The sequence below is a fragment of the Ovis aries genome, chromosome 18 (assembly GCF_016772045.2).
Source record: "Ovis aries strain OAR_USU_Benz2616 breed Rambouillet chromosome 18, ARS-UI_Ramb_v3.0, whole genome shotgun sequence".
Taxonomy (NCBI): domain Eukaryota; kingdom Metazoa; phylum Chordata; class Mammalia; order Artiodactyla; family Bovidae; genus Ovis; species Ovis aries.
The window spans coordinates 56,909,718-56,926,581 of NC_056071.1; the positions used below are offsets into that span (position 1 = coordinate 56,909,718).

A 16,864-nucleotide genomic window follows, 5' to 3' on the forward strand; every position below is an offset into this window, starting at 1 on the left:
TGACCCCATGGACTGTAGCCCACCAGGCTCTTCCATCCCAGGGATTTTCCAGGCAAGAGTACTGGAGTGGGTTGCCATTTCCTTCTCCAAGGGATCTTTCTGACCCAGGGATTGAACCCAGGTCTCTCGCGTTGTAGGCAGATGCTTTACCATCTGAGCCACCAGGGAAGTCCAGGAGGTGTGCCCTAGAGGTGAAGCATATGGGCTCTGGAGCTGGACAGCCTGGTTCAACTCCAGGTTCTGCCAGGCGCTAGCAAACCATGCCTCAGTTTCCCCACCTGGAAGAGGGATGCAGAGCAGAACTACTTCTCATGATTTCAGGGGGGCAACTAATAAATTTACTGATATCTGTCAATTGCCTATAACGCTGTTTAATCCATAATGTTGAATGCACAGTGGGCACTGGACACAGAAGGGGAGACTTGAAAGGCTGGTCAACGCTTCTGTGATCACCAAGCCTAGGCTGGAGCAGAGAGTTAGTAAATATCTCTAGACCCCCCGGCCGCCTTGGTCTCAATTCAGAGCCTCTTCTCCAGTAGAGCGGATTGGATTCCACTTGTTGTAGTTTCCTGGGTAGGAAGGCTAAAAGGGAGCACACAACATACTCAGCTGAAATTCAGCTTCATCCCTGGGTGCTCCGCTCAGTTACCATCAAGGGTCCTTCACGTGCATCAGACTTTCCTGGGTGCATTCTCACCCACAGAGAACTCATCCTCACTGCTGTCTCTCTCTAGGGCAGGGGGCCCCAGCCTTTTTGGTGCCAGGGACCGGTTTCGTGGAAGATAAAGTTTCATGGTGCTGGGGATGTTCTCAAGCACATTACATTTATTGTGCACTTTGTTTCTAGGATTATTGCTGGTTCCACCTCAGATCAGAAGGCATTAGATCCTGGAGGGTGGACCCTCTGCTCTAGTGCTTATTTTATTTACCTGTTTCCTTTCCGCCCCTGGAATGTAAGCCCCATGAGGGCAGGGCTTATTGTCTGCTTTTTTCACTGCCCTATTCCCAGTGCCTAACAGTGCCCGGCACTTAGCACATAGTAGGTGTTCAGTAAATCTGCGTTGAGGCAGAGCACGTGTTTGTCTCCATATGGTGCATCTAGCCCACGTGATGGCCACCTCCATACTTTAATTTCTTTAAACTTAAAAGTTTCTTTCTTTATTTCTGCAAGAGCCAATTCCAGTGTTGAAAAGGATTTTGGCAGCTCTTCAAGCTTTTGAAGGTTAACTCTTATTCAGTTTTTAGTTCAAAGCAACAGAGAGGTTTTGTGCTTGGCAGGTTGCCAGGACATGAGGCGGGCCTCCTGGGATCCCCTCCTTTCTAATAAGAGAAGTATGGTCCACAGAGGCAGGCAGCGCAGGGTGGGGAGGGGTGCAGAGGGCCCAAGGGGGCTGGTTGGACATGGGGTCACGTGTGCTGGTGGCCTGGCAGAGGCAGGAGGGGGGATGGGCCAGGACAGGGGACGAGGTGGGAGTGGATTTGGTGCAATACCTTTTCTGGCTGACCCCTCACACTGGCTTCACTTACCCTGGTCTCATCCACACCCACCTGTCAGGATTCTCCAATCACTGCTTTGTCCACACCCACATCTGCTTACGCACTTGTACAGCCACTCCCCGCTGTGGACAAAGGAGTCTACACCCTTTACCCTGGGAACCAAAGCCTCCAACATTTAGCTCTGTATCCCTCTCCATCGTGACTTTCTCCTGTGATCCTATCCAAGCCTTCTATTGCTGTGAAGCTGGTCTTTTCTTTTCTCAGAACATACATTTTCCTTTCTTTTCTCTGGTGGTCTTTGCCCATAACATATCTCCTCCATCCTCTTCCGGACTGTCTTACCCTCTTTCTCTTTATTTCATGCTTCCCTGGCTTTCGAGATCCAATTCAAGTCTTACCTCCTTGGGATGAGGATGGGGGAGTTCTACCACTTGCTCTTGTTGGTACAGCTTTTTCCTAGACACGTACCATCCACAGTCACCCTCCAGGCACCAACTTCACTGTCAGGATGATACATGCAGCTGTGTTGGCATTTCTGAGTTTCCCTACTACTTCCAGACAGATGCCTTTTTAAGACTGGAGGGGCACACTTGGGGGGTGGGCCTGCTCACCCCCAAAAGGATGCATCATTGCTTAGATGCAAATTCATCCCACTGATCAAGACTGCACCATAAGCCCACTGTCTCACCAAGCCATATTGATTTTTCCACTTTCTTTGATCTGGAGTTGTCCTTGGACACTTGACCTCTGTTTCTGGATTTTATTTAGTTGGCCCATCCTCTCACACCCTTCTTTTCATAGAACATGACTTACAGCTCCTGCCCTGCTTCAATCTCCCCTCAAGGTGAACTAACTACTGACATCCAGGCAATGATATTTCAGGTTGACATCACTTTGCTATATAGCCAAGATGGGTCACCAAGCAGCGAGAGATTCACTTACTCCTCCTGATGTCCTTTGTGCCTTTTCCTAGGACTTTTGCCCAAAGGACACTCAGGAAGAATCAGCAGCAGTTGCAGCCTTGGTGGACGACTCCAGGGAGGCTATGACCCCAGGCTGTTCTCATCGCCAACTTTCTAGCCACAGCTGACTCCAGATTGGAGGGGACAGTAGAGTGAATGACTGACCTCTGCTCCGGGTGCTCAACGCCCTCTTGTAAGCATCACTCCTCACTGTTCACAAAACCCAGGGGCAACTTTATTAGCATCTTTGCACACTGTTTCACTGGTCCTCACAGCAGCCCTGAGATGCAGGTTGGTGCTGGCCCTCCTGTTTTTTCAAAAAGGGACAAGACACCCCCTGGCCTCCCACGATAGTCACCCAGCAGCTGGGTTGACAACTTTTCCCAGGAAGAGTGGGCTCTCGGTGGTCACCTCCCAAAGGAGCAGGAGGAAAGGCCGGTTGAAACGGGCGTGTGGGGCTGATGTCACGTTCAGAGACCGAGGCTGGGAGAGGAGGCTGGAGGCCACAGCTGCCTCGGTTCCCCGCTCACTCACATCCACTGTCGCCTTGTGTGACACCTAGAAGGAGGGCAGAGGGGCAGAGACAGCATGCCGTCAGGGCGCTTCAAGGGGGCGAGGCCACCTACTGCGGCAGAGGGAGATGGAGGCGGAGTTACCCCACTCAGGCCCCGCCCTCCCAGGAAGCAACTCCTGCCTTTATTTCATTTGCTTCCTTCACAGGTTTCTCTGCCTCCGTCATCTCCTGGGGTGTCACCCTGGCCATGCTGTTTGCTCTTTGAAGGAGAGACAGATAGGCCTGAACGGGGCTGAGGGCTGCACGAGCATGCGTATTTGCTCAGTCGTGTCCAACCCCATGGACTGTAGCCCACCGGGATCTTCTGTCCATGGGATTCTCCAGGCAAGAATACTGGAGGGGGTTGCCATTTCCTTCTCCAGGGGATCTTCCTGATCCGGGGATGGATTCTGCATTGGCAGGTGGATTCTTTACCACTGCACCACATGGGAAGCCTGCTCAAGCATGCACCCACCAGTCTGTAAAAACCCAACAGCGACTTTTAGGAGCATTTCCTAAGCGCTCCGGTGTACGTGGCACAGGCTGGAGACTCATTTTCTGCTACGAGCTGCGCTTGTTCTTGCTAAGTCTCAGTTTTCTCATCGTTAAAATGGCTTGCTCCGCCTAAGTCAATGGTTTCCAAAATGAGCTCAGCAAAACCAGGTTGTCTGATGTGCCAAGCACTCTACTGGGCTCCATGAAAAGAATTCTGCTCTTCACTGTTTACAATAGCTAGGACATGGAAGCAACCTAGATGTCCATCAGCAGATGAATGGATAAGAAAGCTGTGGTATGTATACACAATGGAATTTTACTCAGCTATAAAAAAGAACACACTGAGTCAGTCCTAATGAGGTGAACGAAACTGGAGCCTGTTATATAGAGTAAAGTACGTCAGAAAGAGAAACATCAATACAGTATATTAACACATATATGTGGAATTTAGAAAGATAGTAAAGATGTAAACAAAACTTTTGGACTATGTGGGAGAAGGTGAGGGTGGGATGATTTGAAAGAATAGCTTTGAAACGTGTATATTACCATATGTAAAGTAGATGACCAGTGCAAGTTCAATGCAAGAAGCAGGGCACTCAGAATTGGTGCTCTGGGACAACCCAGAAGGATAAGATGGGGAGGGAGGTGGGAGGGGGTTTCAGGATGGGGGGACATATGTGCACCCATGGCTGAGTCATGTCGATGTGTGGTGAGCACCACCACAATGTTGTACAATAATTAGCCTCCAATTAAAATAAACTAATTAATTTTTTAAAAAAAGAATTCTGCTCTTTTAAAACCTTGTACCTGTGTGCTAAGTCACGTCAGACTCTTTGCAACCCTATGGGCTGTAGCCCACCAGGCTCCTCTGTCCATGGAATTGTTCAGGCAACAATACTGAAGTGGGTTGCCGTTTTCTCCGCCAGGGGATCTTCCCAACCCAGGAATTGAACTCACATCTCTTATGTTTCTTGCATTGGCAAGCAGATTCTTTATCACTAGTGCCACCTGGGAAGCCCTTTGAAGCCTCATTTTCACACAACTCCTTAAGAAAGTTTCTGAGGCTTTAAATTTAATGAAATTGAAAATGTTGGCCTTGACAATCTCTTTCATTTCTAAAAAGATTTGTAAAGAGATAACTCTAACAACGAAAGTTACCGTAAAATAAATCCTTTAAAAGGTTAAATTATTCCTTTTTCCTCTTGTTTGCTCTCTCCATGATGGGCAGGTACACACACACACACACACACACACACACACACACACACTCAGAACCCTGTCTTTGTTCCCTAGTTTCATGTTCCAAATCTCAGCTGCTCTTTCTGAAATTGAAGACAATATACTTTCTTTATGAAATTCCTAGCAAAGACTAAACTAATAATTAATGACTCTACCTTAGGAAGGTAATGGAAGAACAGAAGGGACTTTCTGGTCTTCCCGCTTATGGAAAATTGCATTCTTCTTCTCAAATATGAACTCTCCCTTCCTGTAGGCTGTCATCAGCCCCGGCCTGTGCCTGTGGCCTGCAGTTCTTCTTGCGAGAGAACATGAGCCCACCCCGCTGACGGCTGTCTTAACTGTGGGATTCGTCTTAGCCAATGAGTGGCCCTGACAGAGGCCATGAGTGAGGAGAAGTGCTAAGAGACATTGCATTTTTTCTCTGTTTTTTCTCCGCTGCAACAAGAATGGCATGTCCCACATAGAAGCCTTTCTTTTAACCTACATTCTAGAATGAAGAAGACATGCAAAGTAGATTTGCAGCGAGATGTAGCGATACACCTCTGATATGTCACATGGACAGGTAATAAACCTCTGTTATAAGAAGACACTGAGAGTTGGGGATTGTTTGTTACTATAGCAAAGCTGATGGATACACTTCCTGTTCATGCCCACTACTCTCTACAGTTGTAACAAAGGTAGATAGAATCTCACTGGCTGCCTTTGGAGGAAGTTTAAAGGATGAAAAGAAGGCTGGTCCCACCCCTGGGGAAATTCTGGCTCCATGGATGGGCGTCTACTCTATTCAAGACTCTGTTGCTTCTTTGCAACACATAGAAGTCTAGAAGAAAGGGGAGGAAAAGGGGAGCTGCCAGTGAAAAGAAGCCTTAAAGATTGTGATATTAAGGAATCAGAAAAGAAAAAAAGGAGCATTTGACTCTCAAATGAACCTTATGTCAAAGGAGAACATACCCTCCCCCTCCCAGCCAACACACACACCCACATACACCACCTTACCCTGGAGATGGTTCTGTTGAGCTGCCCAGCGATTCCTGAGTAGTCAGCTTCTGAGTTGAATAAGCCAGTGAGACCAATATAGGGAAGTATCTCCTCCAGGTTATATGTTCCAGAAATGGAAAACTTTGGCAGGTGCAAATCCAGCAGGCTGGGGAGAGAATCAGATGGAGAAGCTCTGCTGTCTCATTGTACAGGCTGCTCTTGCCCTGTGTGTGGGCAGCCTGAGCTTTGGGAGGGAGACGTGCTCCCCAGGGTGGGGGAATCAGGCTTCTCATGATACCACCTACTATGCCAGAAGATCCCCCAATCCAGAACCCTCTTCTTCAGACCACACAGAGTATCCTGTCTGGATCTAAGAAGACTCCTGGCACAGCCATAGGTCTTCCTCTTTGTCACATTTCTGGAGGACTCTCTCGGTGCTGGACATTGGGTTAGGTTTCCAAGGCTTCGCTGATTAAAGTCACAGAGTAACCATGGAAGGTAAATGCTGTTAACATTGCCCCACCTCCATATCTGATTCATGAGCAAGTTCTGTTGGCTCAGTTTCTGAACTATATCCTAAACCCATCTACTGGCAACCCCTTAATAAAGCTCCACCATCTCTCACCTATCTGGACTTCAGGGGCTGTTGAAGATCTGCTGAGAGACCCTGCATGTGAAGTGACGTCATGAGTCCAGAGTAACTCTCTCCTGTTACTGCCATGCGTCTGCCATCAGATTGTCCTATTCCTAGTGTTATATTCATGAGTTTCCTTTGACCCAGAGAATTCTGTCCCTTTCTTCCTGGGATTATTCATCTCTGACATTATTGTTTGATAGTGGACATGACACCTGCAAGCTTGGTTTAATTACCAGCCAGTTTGGAAACTTGTCCCTCAAATAAATTCAAATTAGAGATGTTAATTCAAATTACTTTTCATTGGTTTAACTCTTGGGCCAATATGAGGGTACAGATGTCTAACTGAAGTGGGAGGTAGTGGGAAGTCAGTGAGTTGAACAGTGATAAAAAGGAAACAAATGTGGAGGACAGAAAGCAATAGAGTATGGCAGAAATTACACTGGCCAATTTTTGAGCCTACCAGACACAATTTTCACAGGCAGCATTTGGAAGGCAGGTCCCGCCATGGAGCAGGGTTTGAGTACAGCCTAGCTGAGCTGTGTCTTTTAGAGAGCCCAACATAAGAGTAGGTGTTCAATCAATGTAAATAAAGAAATGGAGTTATCAGAAAGCACAGTTCCCCTGGGCAGACCAGCCTTTCTCATAACTGAATAAAGGGAAACCTGCTGTGCTGCTGCTAAGTCGCTTCAGTCGTGTCCGACTCTGTGCGACCCCAGAGACAGCAGCCCACCAGGCTCCCCCGTCCCTGGCATTCTCCAGGCAAGAACACTGGAGTGGGTTGCCATTTCCTTCTCCAATGCATGAAAGTGAAAAGTGAAAGTGAAGTTGCTCAGTCATGTCTGACTCCTAGCGACCCCATGGACTGCAGCCCACCAGGCTCCTCTGTCCATGGGATTTTCCAGGCAAGAGTACTGGAGTGGGGTGCCATTGCCTTCTGTGAAAGAGAAACCTGGCAGCTTGAATTTTCCATGTCTGGAAGCCCATTCAAATGTCACCACGATACTGTAACTCTCTGGCCACAACACATGGTATCAGGGAACAACTGAGGTTTAGATAAAACCAACTAGGTTGGTTTTGATTTTTGAAGGTCAAAGTGGGAGGTCAAAACAGACCCTTCTTAAGAAAAAAAAAATCTACTGGTCTAGAAGATTCTATGGTATTTCCTCCTGTGATGGGGGAAAAGGCAGGTTCATTCCAGGGAGCTTGAGAATATGGGGCTGAAATCAAACTGACCAGAGCTGTGTAGATTCACAGACAACAGGAATAATACTTTAAATCCCAGCCTCTGTCCTTGACTTGTATCTTTTATTTGGTGCTTGAATCTCTACCCAAACACAAAACACCATTTCTCTATCCTTGGTACCTGTGCCATTAGGGTGCTGAGAGAAAGCTCCCATGGGGATGAAGGTGACTGACATCTATCAAGTAGTGATGGTGGATTTAAGAGGTTTAGTCTATACCCCATCCCTTTGAAGCCAGTGAATATTCTGACCAATAGAACATGGCAGAAATGACATTGGCTAACTTCCGAAACTAGGCCTTAGAAGAGCGGGAGCCTTCACTTCCTGCCTTTCAGAATGCTCCCTCTTGGATCCTTGAGCTGTCATATAGCAATATCAACTGTGCTAGGCTGCTGTGCAGAAGCCCAAGCTAGCCTCATGGAGATGCTACATGGAGAGAGAGAGGCCTGCTAAGCTCTTAGCTCAGCCAGCCAGTCAACCCAGGCTCTAGACATTCAAGTAGGGGAAACTTCAATGCTCCACTTCTGGCCACTATCTGACTCCGTCTATAAGAGACCCAAGTGAAAACTGCCCAGCTGAACCGAGTCCACCCACAGAATCAAGAGAGATACTAGATGGGTGTTTCTCAAGCTATTCTTTTGGGGGTGGATTGTTATGCAGCAAGAGGTAATTAGAACTTGAGGCCAGATTTTATCCAGAGTACCCAATAAAGGAAGATACATCTCAAGAATGGGTTAGTTGGAGTATGTGGTCTAAGGAAACCAAAAAAGGCTAAAACCACTATGAGAAAAACCACAAACCGAAAAGCAAGCGAGAGAGAAGGGGATAGGTAGAGTTTCCCCAAACTGGCAATCGACATTTTTGTTTTTACAATGTTCTTCTTGGTATTTAGCTTCTTTAAGGAATTTTTTAACTAAAAAAGAGCCACTCTTAAGAAATACCCACTGTTCTTGTGGATCATAATTATTCTTAATATTGAAGAATTGTCCTCGATCTGATTTGTTACGTACACTTAGCTGTCTTCTGGTAGTAAATTATTATCTGGAGAAAAAGACAAGAGGAAAAGCAGAAAGATGTCCAGGAAGGGGTAAACGTGATTAATACCCAGTGAGCCCTTCTCCTGCACCAGGTACCACTCTCATATTCTATACGTATTAACTTGATTAATCCTCCAAGCAACCCAGTGTGGTGGTTATAATGGCCCCATTTTACATTTGAGAAAATCTGAGACCCACACCCTGGAGAAGGGCATGGCAACCCACTCCAGTATTCTTGCCTGGAGAATTCCATGGACAGAGGAGCCGGGTGGGCTACAGTCCATGGGGTTACAAAGAGTTGGACATGACTGAGCGACTAAGAACTGAGACCCACATGGCAAGAATTGCCCAAGATCACATAGTTGGTTAACTGGCAGTGCAGAGAGCCAAGCTAGGGCTTAGGATCTTGCAACTGGAGTTGATCAAAACCTGCTGGTTTCTCATACAAAGTTAGCCAGAGTCCTTCTGCGCTGGCACTTACCTGGGGAGGAGCAATTTATCCCATTTCTTCAGGGTCTCTGGCTGCAGAGCAGCCTCCACCTGCGCCATCTTTCCTGGGTCAGGGAGGATCAGCAGGGCCTGGGCATTTCCGCTGTATTCCAGCTGCAGGACAGTGCAGGCCACCTCCTGGTCATAGAGGAACCTATGCATTTCCTTCTGGTGCATCATGGGGATGCGGAGAGAGGTCCTCCCATCCACAAAGAAGCTCTCTTGCTTCTGGGTCTGGTAACGATTGAAAGGATGCTTCCACTTGGCTTAGGACACAAAACCCACAAAACCATGAGAAGACATTCTAAAAGGGCAAGCCTGGGGAGACATACACTAAGCCACGCTGGTTAGAGATGCAGAGTCTCTCATAGTCCTGTCCATGCGTGCAGTACTTTCTTTCTACTTACCATCTCCACCCACAGTCATCTCCTGACTTGACCTCCTGAAAACACTGGTCTTGGTGATGGGGGAGGGGCTGGCTCATTCTGTCCCTCATGCTCTCCCCCAGTTGGGCATGATTCTGTCTCCAAAGTTACCACTTTATTTTGAGGCCACTATCTGACTTTGAGTCGTTTCAGGAATCTCCTGTTGTCTCTGTTCTACCCTTATTCTCCTCCAAATCATTTTCCAGATTGTAGCCAGACTGAACTTGCACCAGTCTAATTAAATTTGTTTCTTTCTAGAAAATGCAATGGTAACTCTTTTCCTTGGACCTTTTCACATACTGTATTTCAACTTGAACCCTCTTCCATTCATTTCTCCCATAGCCTCTTTGCCTGAGTATGTCTAACTCATCCTGTGTGTCTTAGCTTAGATGACTTCTCTTCCAGGAAGCCTTCCCTCGAACTTTGAATCTAGAAAATTGTATCTTCCAAGAACTCCCGTATCTATCCAGAAGAGTATCACTTTCCTACTGAGTAGTAGTTGTGCTTTTACTTACTGACAACTCACATGGGACTGTGGCCTACACAAGAATGAGGAAACTGTCTTATTCATATTGTTGTTGTGTAGTAGCCAAGTCGTGTCCAACTTTGTATAACCCTATGGACTGTAACCCATCAGGCTCCTCTCTGAATGGGATTTCCCAGGCAAGAATATTAGAGTGGCTTACCATTTCCTTCTCCAAGGAATCTTCCCAACCCAGAGATTGAAACTTTGTCTTCAGCAGATTTCCCCAAAAGGTAATGAAAGTCCTTGTGATATAGTTTGTACTTAATGTATGCTTTTGAATGAATGAATAACATTCCTAGAGGCCTTAAACAGAAAGCCAAAGTTTACCTTGGAAATCATTCATTCAGCAAATGTCCTTAACCTGAACACATACTTAAACCTGTGTCAGACTCAGGAGAAGCAATAATGATTTAGACTCAGACCTTAATGGTGTGAACCCACGGATGTGAGGAATACACACCAACCCTAGGATACTGGTTGCCTTTAGGGAGGGATGGAAGGAGGAAAATGGAGCCAGGGAAGGATTAAGAAGAAATTGAACTTATCCGCAATATTACTTTTTAAAAAAACCTGACGTGAATGGCAAAATGCTAGTATGTGTTAATCCTAGGTACATGGTGGGTTTTATGTCATTTTCTACATATTTCTGTAAGTTTGAAATAGGCAATAATATAAAGCATAAAATATTTCCCTAATAGTGAATTACTAATAGAAAAGTAAGATTAACTCTAAATTGTATTAAAAAAATCAGAGTAAAAGTAGAACAGAAAAAAACATGGCAAAAGAAATCAAATATTGATAAACTAAGAAGTAGTGGTGTAAGACCAAGGCTTCTCTGGTGGCTCAGTGGTACAGAGTTCACCTGCCAACGTGGGAGACGCAGGCTCAATCCCTGGGTTGGGAAGATCCACTGGAGACGGAAATGGCAACCTACTCCAGTGTTCTTGCCTAGGAAATCCCATGGACAGAGGAGCCTGGAAGGCTACAGCCCATGGTGTGGCAAGAATCAGACATGACTTAGTGACTAAACAACAATAAAAACAGACAAGACCAGTATTTAAATATAGGGAGGTAACTTCCAGAAGATACAGCTATAGATTTTAGATAGGTGCCTTTTAGGGGCAGGGTTGGAGATGGAGGCACCTGAGCCAGCCCTCACCTTTAAAGAACATATAATTCAAGAGAACCATGAGAGTGTCTTGGGTGAACTCCTCCAGGCAGTCCACGACCTGCCCGTACGTTTGCCTGCTCACGTAGCCATTAATCTGCTTCCTAGTTGCATGAGAGTTTGTGAAGTTGGCAGAAAAGGCAAAAACTCCATACAGCTCCCTGATGTTGTCCAAAATGTGCTGCTGAGGCTTCAGCTGCGTGTCCAGGAACAGAGAGTTGCCTAGTTTCAGTTCCAATTTGGGGCTGGGTAGGTCAAGGGTGTGGATTAGGCTCTGGAAGCCCCGGTGGATATCGGCTTCTGGGGTCTCAGTGAGGTTGAAGCCAAGGCCCTCCAGGATCTGAGTCCGGGTATCAGCTTGCGCCCCCAAAGAGAGCAGGGCCAGGGTACTGGAGAGGCTCACGGGAGAGAAGAAGATGTTTCCTGGGGTTTCTGCTGCCAGCTGCTTGTACAGACGCAAAGCGAAGCTGGTAAGGGTGGGTGTGATTTTCTGGTAGGCGGGGAAGGACTCTGAGAGCTGACCATGGGGAGCTTCAGGCCCCCTCAGGCTCTTATCTCCAAGGGCAGGAAAGGGCTGACAGTAGACAGAGGCCAGGATCCCAGCTCCCAGCAGCCACAGCCATGCTGGCCCCATCCTCTGAAAACAAGATGGGGAACACGTCATCCTTCTTCATAAACAGCCTTGTGTTTACACAGTAAACCCACATCCAGGCTGGATCCCACAGAGATGTCAAGTGGGGCACTGCAAAGGGTGAGGAGGGGGTGAGTAAGCTGGCTCCAGACACTTTCCCCCAGGGCTTCAGTCACAGCAGAAGCCCCTTCTCAGCTTTATGTATTGATTCATCTACAAGATTTTGTTGATTTTTCTGAGTGATTAACCCCCCTCCCACCACAAAGTAAACAACAACTTTCATGTTCTTTACCCCTTGCCTTCCTCCTCCCTGCCTCCTTTCCTTCCTTCTTCCCTCCTTCCCGTCTTTCCTTTTTCTTTCTGCTTTCTAGTCATTCTTTCAATCATTTGTTAACTTTCAAAGACTGGGGTGACCTTCAATAGTGTAGGACAAAAGTCAGGACACTTTGACAGGAGTGATGCTGGCCTCCCCTGCACTTGGGTGTGGCCTTTAGTTAGCATCTTGCCTACTGGAGGGGGTAAGACGCTGCATGGACCTCCTGGCCAGGCTCTCCCAGAAGGAGGCATGCCCTCTTCTTTTCTGGTCTCCACGAGGTGGAGTGTGGATGCGACGATCGGCCTCAGAGACCTTATGGGTGAGGGCAGCTCATGAGGCTGGGCAAAGCCACGGGATGAATGAGGCCTGGGGAGAGATTTACTCCATCTCTGTTATCTCCAGTAGCTCTTGTCACTTGCAGGGGCTGAAACCTGTATTTTAACTGATGGAGAGATTTAGGAAAGACATCTGCTGAATTGAGTCTCCCACCCACAAATTCAAATGTTGAAGTCCTAATCCTCAGCATATCAGAACGTGGTCTTGTTGGGAAATAGAGTCATTGAGTTATAATTAGTTAATATGAGGTTGTGTGCATTCAGGCTAAGCGGCTTCAGTCACATCCGACTCTTTGCAACCCTACAGGCTGTAGCCCGCTAGGCTCCTCTGTCCATGGGATTCTCCAGGCAAGAATACTAGAGTGGGTTACCATGTCCTCCTCCAGGGGAATCTTTCTGACCCACGGATCGAACTTGTGTCTCTTATGTCTCTGAAGCACTAATATGAGGTTGCATGGGCCCTAATCTATATGACTGATGTCCTTATAAAAAGGGGAGCTGAACGCAGGGACACACACACACAGGGAGAAGGAGATGTAAGGATGAAGGCAGAGATCAATCAGGGTGATGATTCTACACACCAAGGAACGCCTAAGATTACAGGAGCAAGGAGAGCGGCCTGGAACAGACGTCCACCATGGAGTCTCAGGGCCCAGCCTTGCTGACACCTTGATCTTGGATTTCTTGTCCTCAGAACTGTGAGAATCCATTTCTGTTCTGTAAGCCACCCAGTTTGTGGAAGGTTGTTAATGCAGCCTAGGAAACAAATACAATAGCTCCTGTGCTCATTAATATGACTCCGTTAATATCATCCATAATATCATTAATATCACTCTATTAATATAAAGTGGCCAGAAGAGCTTCGTGCCACCCCTAGGGGGTCAAAGTGCTTCGGGGTGAGGAGTGCAGCGTTAGCTCGGGGTGAAGGCTTATCACACACCCAAGCCCACATCCACACAGAGCATGCACTTGGCCCCCCAACCCACACCTTGCTGTCCTCCGTAAGGAGTCCCATCCCCTTGCTCCTTTCAAGACTGACTCTTCTGTTGTCCCATGCCACAGCGGCCATCCACAGCTCACCACCCCATCCTCGTTTGTCTATCTGGATATATTTTAAGTCTTAACACACTACTGACCGGGGGATTTTGCAGAAACCAAATCCTGTTGCTGGTGTTTTGTTATGTAAGTGAATATTGAAATGACTCTGGTCAATAACGTTCCAGTAACAAAAGATGTATCTCTGGTCAGTAAGTTGTTAATCAGCACCTTTAATGCCTTTCACCCAAACCAGTGATCTCTGGGCAATTTACATATTTTTGCAGATGGTTTATAGCACCTGGTGCCCTAAAAATCCCATTAAACCCCCAAGGCCAGTTGTTGGGAGGGAAGAATGTAGTCTCATTATTGATTATGTCGAAACACATTTGCTGGTCAAAGTACTGCAGGCAGATCCCCAAGGCCATGTCCTAACCTCTCCATTGCAGCTCAGTATATGGCATCACTGACTCAACGGACATGAATTTGAATAAGCTCCAGGAGTTGGTGATGGACAGGGAGGCCTAGCATGCTGCGGTCCATGGGGTCGCAAAGAGCTGGATATGACTGAGTGACTGAACTGAACTGAATTGAACAGGCCCACTTAGTAATGATTCTCATTCACATTGGGAAACAGAACAGCTTAAAAATTGGACTGCCCTTGGAGAAAATTAGAAATACAGCTGTAATAAAACTTTTTTCCAGTTTATTCTTTTTACCCCAGTGAACTCACTACCATTTTCTATTTATTGCACCCCCCGGACACCCAGACCTGCAGAGTATCTATTTCACAAAGGACTGAATTGTAAGTCAGAGGGCCTGGGTTTGAATCAAGGCTCTGTAGTTAAATCACCGGGTGACACTGTGTTAAGGAAGCTTTCTGAGCTGCTCGTTGATATTTGCAAAATGCAAATGACAATGCCTACCTCCTGGGGGTGGCATTGCTTAAGGATCATAAGACGTGATATGATGTAAAAAGCACCTGGCATGTAGGAAGCATGCAGTGTTAATTTTCACCCTTTCTACTGAGGCTGGATGTAGTTATACCAAAGTTATTCCTATATTCCTTTTCCCAAAAGATCTCAGAAGAAAATTAAGAATCCCTTGAATTAGGTGTAATATCCCTATTTGTTGTTTCTTTTGTGGTGGAGATGGAGATATTGGCTATATTGGATCACTAGTTCCCAGCCTGTTCTCAGATGCTGTGGGAGGGATCGTGTGCAAAAGCAGGGCTGATATTTTGGATCATCTCAAAGTCTGGAGAAGGAGATGCAACTGCAGTGTGGTGGGAGAGAGGAAGCTCTGGAAATGCTAGAATAGACGCAAGCCAGGAAGCATGGTCTGCCCCACATGCCGGCAGTGCCCCAGCAGAGGAAAATTGCTTCATGTCATTTTGTGGAATCCTTATGAGAACCCAAGACCTCGGTAATATTATCCCTGTTGTACACATGGGGAAACTGAGTCTCGAGGCCAGACGATCACAAGTGGCAGGAGCATGGGTCAAATCTAGACCAGGGCCCTGAAGCATCCCTCTCATATAATAAAATGTCCCGTAAAGTTGCTACAACCGTGCGATCATTTTGCTTTGGGTTGTATTGCTCTGTTTTCTTGTCTAGCCGTGAGAAATACCGGGAGTTTCTCAAAAGAAATTTAAAGGCCAAGTTATTCATAAAAGGTTGTTTAAAACCTGAAGTTCCCGCTTCAAGACTTAGAAGAAGTACATCATTGCATTTTTCCTTCAGGGAACTCAGTTCTGCCGGTTATTCCGCCAAAGTGAGAAGGAGGGACAGGTTGGGGGTGGTGCGCAGGGGGAGGGAGAGGAGGAGGGAGAGGAGGAGGGAGGGAAAGAGAGAGTGCCGTCACCCCCACCTTCATTTCAGACTCGAGCGTGGTACTCACAGCAAGGTCCCTGGGCTGGGGGCCCTGGGTCTCCAGCACCGCCTAGCCTCCTACCCGCAGGAAAATAGTGCCTGACGATCACGGCAGCCTAGTTAATATTTGTCAGGTCAATTCCCAGAACTGGTATGAAGGCCGGAAGTGACCTTTTCTTTATAGTTTCCGTCCTGCGGCTTGTCCTGCAGAGGGAATTGAGATCCTGGACCCGGCTTGGTGAGTGAAGACACTCACATACGGATGTGCCGTCAGGGGGTCGTGATGCGGCAGCTGCTGACTCATTACTGGTGTGTTTGTGTGTTCTGGGCCCTGTCTTTTATGAATCACTCTGAATATGAGATGTTAACTAAAAGTACTGTGGTACTCATTCCACAACATGTGGAAATCAAACCATCATCCTGTACACCTTGAATAAATCCTTCATGGACACCCTCTACCTAATGTAACTGAGGCAGGCAGTAGATGCCCCCCACCCCCAGGGTAAGCAGATGGAGTTTCTTCTCTGTGGAATATCCAAGCTCCAAAACTCCAAAATATCAATAGCAGGACCATCAGGAGAGGAGGCTGGGCCTTGCCCAGATAAGAGATAAGGGACCACATATTTCTCATTTTCAAAGTCAAGAAAATCTTCCCGACCGAAAAGCTCCTTGGAGGTTAGAAAGGGAGGGGGAGCCACTCCATAGTAAGTGATGTCAGTTACCCACAGTCGTCTTCGATGGAACTCATCTTGACTGAGAGATGCACCGGTACACATGAGAAGCCCCATCTTCCCAACCCAGGAATTGAACTGGTGTCTCCTGCATTGCAGGCAGATTCTTTACCAACTGAGCTATCAGGGAAGCCCAACTACAGGTTCAGAACCAAGCAAACCCAGAAGAAATGCCCCATATAAGTGATTAAAACTGCCACTGTCTCTCTCTCTGTCTACCCATGTCTGCCTACATGTCCTGTTCTCTTTTCCCCAAATAAACACTTTAATTATTTCAGTACTTTCTGTATTTATGGGAATTCTTTTCTGCAGAGCCAAGGGGCCAGGGCCTTGTCACTGACCATTGGTCTAGTGATTAGGAACCCTCTCCCTGCAGCAACCTGACCTCAGTCTCTGATAAGGAACTGAAAACCTGCTTCAAGCCACTGCAGGTTGGGGCCACTAAGGTCAGAACCAGGCCCTCAGCCTCCTCTGTGATCACCTTCCCTCTCTGCCTCTGCCTTGCATCTGCTTGGATACGATCCGAGCCCAAGCGTGGGTCTCCTGGCTTCTTCCTTTGCTTGTGCTTCTGACTCCGCTTCCTCCACATTTTCTAAAACGATCCACCTCATGGTTCCTCTCTTGAGTTAGCTCCTTTACTGAACTGTTTTTCCAAGGTACTCTTGTGGCCCATCCCCAGGCCTCTCCTTTCTTGCAGC

The 16,864-nt window shown here is 47.1% G+C and overlaps 1 protein-coding gene across 4 annotated transcripts; it reads right to left on the reverse strand.

The window, feature by feature from the left end:
* Window positions 1–2,672: 2,672 nt before the first annotated feature.
* LOC105603227 (serpin A11) lies at window positions 2,673–15,537 on the reverse strand. 4 transcript variants are annotated; one of them, XM_012098999.4, is made up of 5 exons: window positions 15,464–15,537; window positions 11,239–11,884; window positions 9,121–9,394; window positions 5,743–5,890; window positions 2,673–3,017 (listed from the first exon to the last, which is right to left on the reverse strand). In XM_012098999.4, the coding sequence occupies exons 2-5, from the start codon at window positions 11,879–11,881 to the stop codon at window positions 2,814–2,816; spliced, it is 1,269 nt and encodes a 422-aa protein (XP_011954389.2). In that variant the 5' UTR covers window positions 11,882–11,884; window positions 15,464–15,537; the 3' UTR covers window positions 2,673–2,813. The 4 variants fall into 4 exon arrangements, with proteins under 4 accessions (XP_011954389.2, XP_060257444.1, XP_042091359.1 ...); XM_060401461.1 differs by having other exon boundaries at window positions 11,239–11,989; XM_042235425.1 differs by having other exon boundaries at window positions 15,434–15,537.
* Between the last annotated feature and the right edge of the window lie 1,327 nt (window positions 15,538–16,864).